The sequence below is a fragment of the Euphorbia lathyris genome, chromosome 7 (genome assembly GCF_963576675.1).
Source record: "Euphorbia lathyris chromosome 7, ddEupLath1.1, whole genome shotgun sequence".
In the NCBI taxonomy this organism is placed as follows: Eukaryota; Viridiplantae; Streptophyta; class Magnoliopsida; order Malpighiales; family Euphorbiaceae; genus Euphorbia; species Euphorbia lathyris.
Genome location: NC_088916.1, coordinates 15,635,492 through 15,648,151, shown reverse-complemented (window position 1 = coordinate 15,648,151; position 12,660 = coordinate 15,635,492). Strand labels below are relative to the sequence as shown.

General features: G+C 38.0%; 1 protein-coding gene across 1 annotated transcript; it reads left to right on the top strand.

The window, feature by feature from the left end:
• Nucleotides 1-5,545: 5,545 nt before the first annotated feature.
• Nucleotides 5,546-7,189, top strand: LOC136235303 (inactive tetrahydroanabasine acetyltransferase pauper allele-like). The gene is made up of 2 exons (XM_066024904.1): nucleotides 5,546-5,906; nucleotides 6,096-7,189. The coding sequence occupies exons 1-2, from the start codon at nucleotides 5,546-5,548 to the stop codon at nucleotides 6,977-6,979; spliced, it is 1,245 nt and encodes a 414-aa protein (XP_065880976.1). The 3' UTR covers nucleotides 6,980-7,189.
• Nucleotides 7,190-12,660: the final 5,471 nt, after the last annotated feature.

Here is a 12,660-nt window from a genome sequence, read left to right as displayed (position 1 = left end):
ACTAGAAACCTTATCTCTCATAAATGACTTTCGGTTAGAAGGAAATATAGATATCTAAAGGTAGTAATCCATTTTCGATCTCATGGAAGGTGTCCAAATTCATCGGAATAAGGAACTAGTCAGCTGAATATCCCCACATACCTTCACCAATCCAAGCAAGTCTAATGAGGCATTGGGGAAATGTTGTGCAAGGAAAATATCAAACGCATTCAGTATGTTGACTATACTGGTAAAGAAGAAAAGACGAACCCCGTTCTCCAAAAAAAATTTATAAAAACCTAAAAGTCCATCTGGGGCTTGGGTTATTACTTGGTCCTGACTGGGAATGGCAAAACCCAGGTGTTGAAATTATGGGTATTGGCAGGCTAACTCCATTAAAGAAATGTCATATAAGGAAGAAGGTTGCTCGAGGTTCTTAAGGTTAGGAATAATAATGTTCTTCACATTCTTAGCATCTGAAGTTTCACCAGCTTGCGATTTCTTATGACCCATTACGAAACAAAATAAATCATAAAGAGCAAAACACACTAGGAAAGGGCACTTACTGAAGAACAAAAGGGAGGATAAGAGCTTGAAATGCATGAAACAATTAGCAGAAAATAGGAAGCAAAAGAGGTAAAGAGAAACAAGATAGCTATGATGAACATTTTATAGAACAAAAGAGGAAGATGAAAGGCGAGACACCAAAAATTAGGAGCTATTAATGCCTAAAGCCGAATTCACTGTTCAAACCCAATTTTGATGAAGTTTTGACTATGACAAAAATTACATTAAGGAATTACATTCCTCCATTGTATAAAAATTCAGAATGAAATATGCCCTTATAAACTAACAAATTTATAAGTGTTGAAATTCCATTAAGGCATATAAGGCTACTTCTGAGTCCATTAAGCAAAATCACCAAAAGGCCTTCATTAAATTAAAGACCCAGACAGAAGCAATGCCCAACGAACCAGAAGCACAAACCGAGAAGATAGAAGCCCGTGCCGAATTTAGAAGAACACAACTGCATTGTCTTCCCTAAAGTTTGCCCATTATGGTTCATCGCAGAAGACAATCATCCCTGCAAAACAACCCATCTCTCTTTGCATACACCAAAATGGAAGTACTCCATCTTGCAAGATTAGAAACAAGAGAATATCATTAGATGAAGCTTCTCAACGGTCAACGGTCCTCTAAGTCAGAAACAGTTAGTTTCCCAAATTGGCAGTTTGTCAGACAAACTAGAAATCCCTGAGAAGAACGTTGGACATTTCTTCTCAATAGACATCTTCAAGATTCAAACGACTAGTTTGAATTTGATCTGATATAAAGAAGCTCAAGAACAAATTCAAATATATCAATTTAAGCACAAAAGATTGTATACGATATATATTGTAAAAAGCGAAAAACAAAACAAAGTGCTAAACAAAAATCAAAGTTCATATATGTGAGAGTGATTAGTTCGATACATTTTCTATTTGAAGAAATTGTAATCTTTCGATTGTATTTAGTAGTCATTTGTTACTTCGGTCATAAGTAGCAAAGTGTAAATTAGTGTGAGTGTTGAGTGAAGAAAGGTACTTTATTCAAACTTAGGTTGTTCTCTCAAAGGTTTATTCTCTACCCTTAAAGAGATTGTTAGTGGAAGAGAAGGTATCTTGAGGACTAGACGTAGGCAAGGAGCCAAACCAGTATAAATCTGCTGAGTATTTCTTTCTCTCATATTGCCTGTTACTTCTACTGAATTATTTATGCTCTGAACTTTATCTCATGTATCAACACCTTGAATATTCTTTGAACTGTGCATATTTTACATATATGGATAACCTTTGATAAAAAGTCATCCTCTAAGTTGGGAATTGTCAGAAGCTGAAGCAATGCTGAATAGCTCATTAGACTGAAATTGCCTCTAATACTGAAATTACCCTATGTGTTACATTGACTTGAGTAAAAAGTTTTAAAGGCGTAAAATTACTCAATAATTTTATTCACCCTTTTAGAACTATTCCGCCTTATTAGGGACCAGACTAACCGCCATTTTAGAAAACCTGACAGGTGTAAGAAACAAAGCCAATCAAAAGATGCCCCCTGAATAACACATGCCATAAGGAAATCAATTTTCGAGAAAAATCAAATGACATGTGTCGATAAAGAAAAATTAAAGATCAAAGGTCTGAAGCAACTGTAGGCAAAGACATCGAATTCACTTCTCCCACCTAAACTGAACCCTACAAGAGTTCACAAAAGAGGGCAGGGACATATGATATCGTATAAAACAAATCAGACATGTGGTATCTCACGATCCAGTAAATCAACAACCACGTGTCCCAATTTGAAAATTCAGATCAATTAAGAAGATTCGATGGAACGTTTCCCCTCTAAAGAAAACACCCATGCTGCTAGGTCGAAGACTCCACATCATGGAGAACTTCTTCTAAAGCTACAATCCTAATAGGAGAAAGGCTCCTAGTGCTAAAAGGACTCTTAGAAGAATAAGGGTTCGATCCAGCCTTATAAATAGATATGTATGACTACATCCTAGGATACGTTAACATTACAACTTACAACTAGTCATTATTATTCAACCCTTCCTAAAGACCTACTGACTTAGGTATCAGAGTATGTTTGTCGGATTCCGGCCTCTCTCTGACAGTTAGTTTTGTTTTACTAGTTAAACCTGGAATACTTGGTAAGACATTCAGACTCTTCGTTTGAGTTTTAATTATATGTTTTGCAATGCATTGCATTATGTTGTGTCCTCACTTGAGTTTGACATTTGATCATTTGATCATATCTTTAACATATCTCATCTATTCTATCAGTCCTCGTATTCTATATTATTACCTTTTCGTCAAGACATATTTCATATTAGACCCAACAATTATCGTGTTCGAGTTGTATTCGTGTCGTGTCATTTGGGTTCGTGTCACAAAGAGTAAATCCAAACCCAACCCAAAAACTTTCATGTCACAATCGTGTTAATCTGTTCGGGTTAGTGTCGATTCCGTATCGTGTTTTCGGGTTCCATGTACTTTTGATAACTTATACAAAATATAAGAAGATATTGTACTATTTTTAAATATTTTATGTCATTTTTAGATTAGTATGTTAACACTAACCATTGAAAAGTTCGCTAATATCATGTTAGAGGGTCATGTAATGTGTTTATAACAATTTAAAAGGTTCGAATCAATATTTGTAAATAATAATTATGATTTTATTATCTTTATTAATAAAGTGACATAATATAGCAATAATTTTCAATATTCGTGTCGTTTTTCAGGTTCACATGTCAATTCTAACCCAACCCAAAAATTTGCGTGTCAGTTTCGTGTCAATCTAAAAATAATGTATTATCTACTAAACTAAATCCAAACACTAAAATTACGTGTCGATTTCGTATCGTATAATCGGATGGTATACTTTTGCCACCTCTATTTCATTTGATTCCTTTACCTATTATGATAGAGTGACAATTAGGATTTCATTGTAACCTAATACTAAGACTTTCCGTAAAAGTCTTCCTAAGGCACCTTAAGCTATTACTTTAATCTCCGTGAGTATTTCACAAGGTGGTTTTGCCGAGAGTTTATTAGAAACTCTATACAAAAGTTAGCTTTGTAAATAAAAGGCTTAATTGGCACCCAGCCCCTTAAATTTGTAATTTTTTTTCATATGGCTCCCTTAATTTAGGGGACAACCTTTCAACCCTATCAACTCTTCAAAAACATCACATACAGCCTCTTACATCTCTATGTTCGGTCAAAATATTGACCCGTGTAGAAAACGCGCTTGACTGTTGACCACACCAATGTCACGTGTCTATTTTTTATTAAAATTTTCCATAAGAATTCTGATCGAAATCCATCTCTGGTATTTGCTCGCCGAGCAGGGGTTTCAATGGAAAAATTTAATAAAAAATGACATGTGGCATTGGTGTGGTCAACAGTCAAGCGCGTTTTCTACATGGGTCAATATTTTGACCGAACATAGAGTGTAAGGGGTTGTATGTGATGTTTTTGGAGAGTTGAGGGGGTTAAGAGGTTGTCCTCTAAATTGAGGGGACCAGGTGAAAAAAAGTTACAAATTTAAAGGGTTGGGTGCCTATTAAGCCTAAATAAAATAAAAAAAAGTCGATTTTGCATATCCAAAATATGAAATAAAGATTAAGAATCATAAAATAGGAGTTAGGTAGGAAGCTTCTTAGATTTTAACTATCATTTCTTCCTTGACTTATTCAAAGATAATTCTCAGAGCACTTTCATTTTATTGGATAGGAATAATTCTACCTACAACATGAGGTGAGTTTGATCAAATTTAACTTTTTAGAATATTATTACAAATTAATGATGATATATAGGTTTTGGAGTAACACGAAAGATTCCTTATATTTAAAAATATGGGTTAAAGGTTTTCGCATTTATAAAACAGAATTTTTTTTTTTTAAACCATCTAAATTTACTTGCCTTTTAAATTTATTGATATTGTTATTTCATGTTATCTTTCCTAACATATTAGAGATTAGGTCTTAATTATGGGTTTAAATTTTTAGTTTAAATGCTTTATTGATATATTATTTTTTTAGTAAGATAAGTTTGTGTCGTACACACTTCAAGTCAGTAGATATTCGCATGCAGAATTAATCATTATTTAGCTGAACTCTTTGATCACACGGTTTCTTGATTATATTTTTAAATTCTTCTTGATTACTTTTTTTTTGAAAAAGTATATATTCACAAATAAAAGAAACTTCTGGCCTGTTTTGTAAACATTTAAATCACGGGAATATTTTACAAATATGTAAAAGCTTGCAATTATTCCAAATTTTTATTTGTGTCTTTTATACTTTGTATAGCTCTAGGCTCAAGTTGCATGTAATTATTTAGTTTGTATGTACGAAACAATTTGCTTACGACAAAATTTGCACAGTACTAAAAATCTTAACCCCCAAATACAACAACAAATTAATCGAACTTCACATAGCGTAAAGTGTTATCACCAAAAAATTAAGAGTAAGAAGAGGGTTCAAAATTTTTCCCAGTCTACTAAACTGAAGAAGAAAAGGGATTAAAATAGACTACTCGAGGAGTGGAATAAAGTCTAGCAGACAAGGGATTGATTGTCAAAGTTAATTCTCATAACGAACTACGGAAAAAGGAGATTGGCCCTACATTCGTGGCACCCATGATGTGCGCGTTCGTCTCCAAACTTATTCGGATTGGATTTGTACCCCTACATGTGAGAGGGTGTTCTCAGTAGTTAATACTTACCAAACCTATAATGGATGTGGAGCAAAGAATTTTAATTCTTTGTGTTTATATTATACCGTCAAAAAGATCTCGTGGAACAGAATATAATAACGTTTTTCAAAACTTTGTCTATCCATTATATATAATTATATAATTCTCAAATAATAACAAATTATGCCAAATATTTCCAACATACCCTACCAACCTAACTATCCATAAACTTTTCTTTCTTTTTTCTTTTCTTTAAAAAAAAAATCCATATTTTGAGTGTATATAATGAAGTGATTGCTAAAGTTTTTCTTATCCTCTCTCAAATGGCAACCCACCACAATAACAACAATAATGAAAACAAGACTATTCCCTTTGTGGTTTCAAGAAAGGAAGTAGTGTTGGTTAAACCCTCAAAACAAACACCTTCCCAAGTTCTAACCTTCTCCTCCATTGATAATGATCTAGCCCTTGAACTTATTTGTCAAACCCTTTATGTGTATCAAGGAAATAATCCTCATCATCAACCATCAAATGACCCTGCCTCTTTGATTAAAGATGCAATTTCAAAAGTCTTAGTTTATTACTATCCTCTAGCAGGAAAGCTCAGGAGAGATGTCAAAGATGGAAGGCTTTATCTCACTTGCAATGGAGATGGTGTCCCATTTTTGGAAGCCTCAGTAAATTGTGATCTATCTTCTCTTAATCATTTAGATGGAATTGATGCTGAAATTTCTAGAAATTTCATTTTTTATTTTCAATCACAAAGTGAATTTGGTTATCACCCACTTTTGTTTCAACTCACAAAATTTTCATGTGGTGGTTTCACTATTGGAATGGGGTTGTCTCATTCAGTTTGTGATGGGTTTGGTGCAGCTCAGTTTTTCACAGCCATGGCTGAACTTGCTAGTGGGAAAATTGAGCCTACTGTGAAACCTGTTTGGGAAAGAGACAGATTAGTGGTAAGCAAAACTGATCAAATTCAACATCCTGATGATGTTCAACTTCCATTCAAATTCAATTTTGATGAATTAGCAAAATCACCATATTTGCCAACAAGTGAGATTGTGCATCAATGTTTTAATGTGAATAGTGAGGCTATAAAACACCTCAAACAAAAACTAGTGAAAGTGTCTGAAAGTAAAAATTTGAAATTGAGTTTCACAACTATTGAAGCACTTGGTGCCTATATTTGGAGGTCAAGATTTAGGGCATTGAAGTTAAACCCAGATGGAAAAACATCTTTTTTTTTAGCTACAGGAATAAGAAAACATATGAAACCACCTTTGCCTGATGGATACTATGGCAATGCATTTGTCTCTTCAACTACAGTCCTAATTGGTAAAGATCTAAATGAAATGAAACTGTGTGAAACTGCTAAGTTAATCAAAGAGAGCAAGAAGATAGCTTGTACAGAAAAGTACATTTGGAGTGAATTAGAAAAGAGGGAAAAACTGATGGAGATGAATATTAAAATAGAAGGTAATGGTGCAGCCATGGTTTTGACTGATTGGAGACAATTAGGATTGCTAGAAGAAGTGGATTTTGGATGGAAAGGTGCAGTGAATATAATTCCAGTTCCATGGGAAATGTTTGGTTATGTTGATCTTTGTTTCTTCATGCCTCCTTGTAATTTGGATACTTCAATGAAAGGAGGGGTTAGAGTTCTTGTTTCTCTTCCAAAAGCTGCTATGTCTAAGTTCAAGGAGGAAATGGATGCTCTCTCCTATCTTGGAAGTGATGATGAAATATTAATTTGATCAACCTTCAACACCTACATCATTATAATAATCATTTGTATTTTTTTTTATGCAAACTTTGTTTTAGTGTAAGAGGGAAGTGATTGGTTTGGTAATCTGTTAACTAAATTTTATATTCCCACTGTTAAAAATAAAAATTCCAAAACATATGTAAAATTAATAACACTCTATTACCGGAGTTTTATATTCAAAACTAACTTTTTTATGAAACGGATATTGTGAAGAAGAAAAAAAAAATTCGGGTCCAGTCCGGCGAACAAACGAGTGCGCGCATGTGATATATTTGCTAAAACCCACTAAACACAATTTAAAAGCTTGTGAGACCCAACTCTATATATACCCTTTCAATGTTGATATAATTTTCCATGTGGGATAGGAAAAGAGCTCTTAAGAGCAAAGTTCCTAATGACAAATATACCCCCACCAATCAAAGCTATTTTTCTTCGATAACAAAGCCATTTTCTAACAGTTTTTATCTAACACACTGTTTAGTCTCTCTATTTTGAAAAACATATTTTAAGGTCCTTATCTTTTACCAATATTAACCTTGTGGTCCCTTTATCTATTTTTTTAGATTTTTAACCGAATATATCTTAGCTTTTAGAACAATCACAGTACAATACAAGTTGATTATGTTACTCTGTTATTTTATATAAATCTGTTTATATTAAAATATAACGATTATAAGTCTAAAAAAACTAGACAAAAGGACCAAATGGTTAATATTGACAAAAGTTAGAGATCTTATAATATGAGACTAAAGAGTGTGTTAGGTAAAAAGTAAAAGACTAATAAATTATTTATCCTTAAATAAAAGATAAATAGTTTGATCCATAAAAAAAATGTTAAGATGCTTTTTGACAAATGGACTTCTGTACTAATAAATTATTTACCTTTAAATAAAAGATAAATAGTTTGATCCATAAAAAAAAAAATGTTAAGATGCTTTTTGACAAATGGACTTCAACCAGAACTTCAAGTGAAGAGTCTTTTTGGTTCAGTCCTAGTCAGATTGCTAGCTTGAAAAGTATAGATGGAATGTTCACCAAAACTAGATTATTGGATTGATTGTGAAAAATGAGTTTGAGCTTGGAATACATATTCATCTTCTAACAAACTATTATAGCTGCAGTGGTTGCCCTTAAAGATGCAGGTACAGTGGTGATAACATCAAGATATTATTTATGGGATCAAAATGGATATTAGCCAAAACGACCGCGTATCCAAGTAATCGGGAAAGCTATGGCGTATCACACAAGCTACTAAAGTGGCGGATCACAAGGATTCCTCCACACGCTATCCATAGTCAAACCTATGGGAGACCCGCCATCACGCCTCGATCCGCCCGCAGGATAAGTACGCCGACTCCCGATAAAGGTAACTGATAGACCCATTAATAAGCTAACGGTCATACTTGAATGAGATTAGTAACCGCCATTAATGGAGCATTAATGGAGACTTTCTAGCTACCGAGGGTTACAACTACATGACTATAAATAGCTTGCATCCTAAGCTATTGAGGTACACATTCACGCTCTCCTAAACCCTACTTTGTCATTACAGTTTATTCCTATTACTATACACTGACTTTGGCATCAGAGCTTCCCCCCGTCGAACCCAACGACGCCCCTCGCAGGGAAGGATTCCGATCTAGAGTTCACCACCAGACATCAATTGGTGCGGTGAACGTGGAAGTTCTAATCCAAAAAGGACTTAGTTCACAATCCAAACATGGCAAGTGGAGGGTCTAACCCATCAACCGGAACTACAACACCATCCGTACCACCTTCAGTTAACCCCTCTGCAAGCGCTGGCCACGTTGCTCCAGATGCGCCAATTGTCCATGACGAAAGGGACATGTCACCAGAATCCTTCTTGGATATTTACGCAAGTGCGGTAGGGAGAGAGCATGGACCCATTATGGAGAACCAATATGTGGGAGGACCCACAACATGGACTATTCCCTCACTGAATCATCGTCGTCCGCCAAGGCCAACCATATCGCAATGGCAAAATGCCTACTATAGACCGGGTGCCCTCCGCGACTCGGCATTTTTGCTCTCTCAGCCCATAGACTCGATGGTCGTTAATCTTGAGCTCGCTAGTAATATACCGATAAACAGAAGGTTATTTTTAGATATACCAGAGGGAAGTCGAAGGAATGATCAGCCACCCCCGGGGCACACGACCAACCCAGGGATTACTATTGGCGGATCTCGAGCTCCTTCGGTGCAAACTGGAATACAGGCGGGTCAGGAGTACCCCGAAGGCGGACGTGATGATCGAGGACATAGAAGACGAACCAGATCACGAGGGAAAAGACGATCTAAATCTCGTTCTCATCGTAGACGTCGAGCTGGATCCCCCCGGTGGGGAAGATCACCTCCACCACCAGGACCAAGGGAGGATGAACTCGGAGTTGGGAAACCTCATCAGGCCGTGCCCCTCCCACCACCGGATCAAGGAGGAAATGGGCGAACCCCACCAAGAGGGCGTGGCAGAGGCGGAAGAAGGTCACCTTCGGATCCCTCATCGGGATCCATCTCCTCCTCTTCACAGCGAAGCAGATCTCATAGTAGGAGACGCCCAAGAAGGAATCGAGGTTCTATAGCGGATCAGATCAGGGAAGAAATACGTAAGCAGAATGAGGAGAATGCCAGGCATAATCCATTCACCAATCGAGAATCGCCCTTCACAGAGTGGATTAAAGCTAAGGAAACTGACAGGCATTTCATGATCCCAAATATACCAGGCTACTCTGGTGAGGATAATCCTGAAGCTCATGCAAGGAAGTATCGTATGTTGCTTGGACTTAACCGTGCCAGTGAGGCAGTGTTATGCCGAATGTTTATCACCACGCTAAAAGGCCCGACGTATGATTGGTTTCAATCTCTCCCCCCAGGATCGATAGATAGTTGGGATCAATTGAGCAGGGAATTTTGCGCAAAGTTCGCAGGAAGCATCCCGCCAGTGGTTAAATCGCGAAAACTCTTCGAACTAAAGCAAAAAGAAAACGAGTCCCTAAGAGATTACGTCAATAACTTCAACAAGTTATGCATTCGCATTGTAGATGTGGATCTCTCCATGGCAGTTAAAGCAGTGGTAAAAAATACAACTTGCAAGAGCTTGCAGGTGGATCTAATTAGAAACAAACCGAAAACTATGGCGGAGCTGATGGAAAGGTGTAAGGATTTCATGGAAGTTGATGATATCCGAAGAGAGTCGACATCTCCTCCTAAAAGAGGGAAAGGCGAATCCCGAAAGCGGGATAAGGAAAAAGAAAAGCTCCCTGACTCATCCTCCCAAAATAGGCGAAGAGGCTCTAGGAACAAATCAGCATATACGCCATCGTTTACACCGTTAAATGCCTCCAAAAGTGAAGTGCTAATGTGGATAGAGAACAGCCAACATAAATGGAGCATTTCATACCCCGAACCAAAAGGGAGAGAGTACACCAATATGGGGGAAACCCCAAGAATTATTGCAAGTACCACAGGAGGAACGACCATGAAACAGATGCATGTTGGGAGCTGGCCATGGAGATTAAAAGGCTTATTGAGAGAGGAAAGCTGGACAGGTTCTTCCAGAACGACAAGAAAGGAGATGGCGATAAACCAAGAGATGAGCCGAAGAAGAAGGCCAAGGGAGTCATTAATGTCATCGTTGGCGGACCAGGGTATCAGCCTGCACTAAAGAAGGCGAAAACTACAGCTCTAGACAGGGCATCACTCAATCGCCCATTTGCAGATACTGGTCCAGCGATCCCTCTGCATGTAGATGCTCTCGTCATCACCATGATGGTGGAAGGATGGGAAATGAAGAGAGTGATGATAGACACTGGCAGTTCATGCAATGTCATCACTAGAGGAGTGTTCGCCAAGCTCAAGGTTGATCCCATTCAGAGAGAGACCACCATCGTCGACATCCTGGGAGTTACTGGTCACACAATCCAGACAAAAGGGCAAGTGACGCTGGAATGTGAGTTAGCAGATGAGGATCATGTGTGGATGGGAGATCTGGAGTTCTCCATCATGGACGGTCAATTAGCATACAACATCATCTTGGGGCAGCCTTTTATCTCAGAAGTGGCGGCTCTCATATCAATACGTCATTTGACCATGTACATCCTACTGCTAAAGGAGGGGTGATGATCAAGGGGAACCAGAAGGTTGCTCAGGAAACATACTCTACATCCTTATCGATCCGCCCGCAGTCTAAGGATGATGAAGAAGATGAGCTTGTTAGGACGACCCTCGGAGATATAGAAATGTTCCTTATTGCAGATGGCAAGCAGGTACGGATTGCTAAAGGGTTGAAGGCTGAGATTAAGGAGGAGGTTACGAAAGTTCTCCCCGACTTAGAGGACGTGTTCGCATGGAAGGATGAAATCCTCACAACGGTCAGTCCGGATGTGATCACTCATAAGCTCAATATCGCCGAAGACGCGGTCCCTGTGGCTCAGAAGAGAAGGAATCATGGGCCAGAGAGATAGAAAGTGATAGAGGAAGAGATATCTAAACTGAAGAAGGCGGACTCCATCGAAGAAGTTATCTATACACAATGGTTGCGAATGTGGTCCTAGTTAAAAAAAGCAGGCGGATCATATCACATGTGCATCGATTTCACGGACCTTATAATAAGTCTTGTCCCAAAGACAACTACCCACTGCCTTGCATTGATATCCTAGTTGATGGAACCACAGGACATGCAGTATATTCCTTCACAGATGTGAAGTCGAGCTATCACCAGATCCTCATGGAGCCATCGGATAGGATCAAAACTTCTTTTGTAACTCACCAGGCGACTTACTGTTTTAAGTTCATGCCTTTTGGGCTCAAGAACACTCGAGCTACTTACCAGCGGATGATGAACAAGATATTCGAAGGAAGGAAGGGTGACAACTTCTCAGTTTACGTGGATGACATGATAATTAAAAGCACCACCATGGAGAGGCACGCAGAGGACATAAGAGAGGTCTTAGGAGTCCTACGCCATTACAATATTAAGCTAAATCCTGAGAAGTGTACTTTCGGGGCAACTTATGGAAAATTCCTCAGATATATGATCAGCCAGAAAGGAGTAGGTCCCAATCCAGATAAAATCAAAGCTGTACTGGACATGAAGGCGCCGCAAAATATCAGAGAAGTGCAACGCCTTAACGGGCGGATCATAGCACTTGGCCGATTTATCTTTTTCTCCGCTCGTAGATGCCAACCTTTCTATGAAGTGATCAAAAAGCAGAAAGCATTCAAGTGGAATGAAGATTGCAAGCAAGCCTTTGAAGGGATCAAGCGCTTCCTCTCAGAACCACCTCTAATAAGCAGGCCTTTTGAGTGTGAGAATCTATACATGTATGTTTCTGTTACAGATAAAGCAGTTTGTACTGTCATGATAAGGGAAGAAGATGGTCAGCAATATCCAATCTAGTATGTAAGCAAAGTCCTAAAAGATGCCGAAACTCGGTATTCGAGATTGGATAAAATGGCATTAGCTATGGTCACTACCTCGATTTGCCTTAGACCATATTTCCAGGCTCATACAGTCATCGTCCGCACCAACATACCCATGAGGAAGGTATTACAAAAGCCAGAAACTTTAGGGATGTTGATGGAGTGGGCAATCCGCCTGGGCGAATTTGATGTTCGTTATGAAGGCAGATTCGCCTTGAAAAGTCAAGTCTT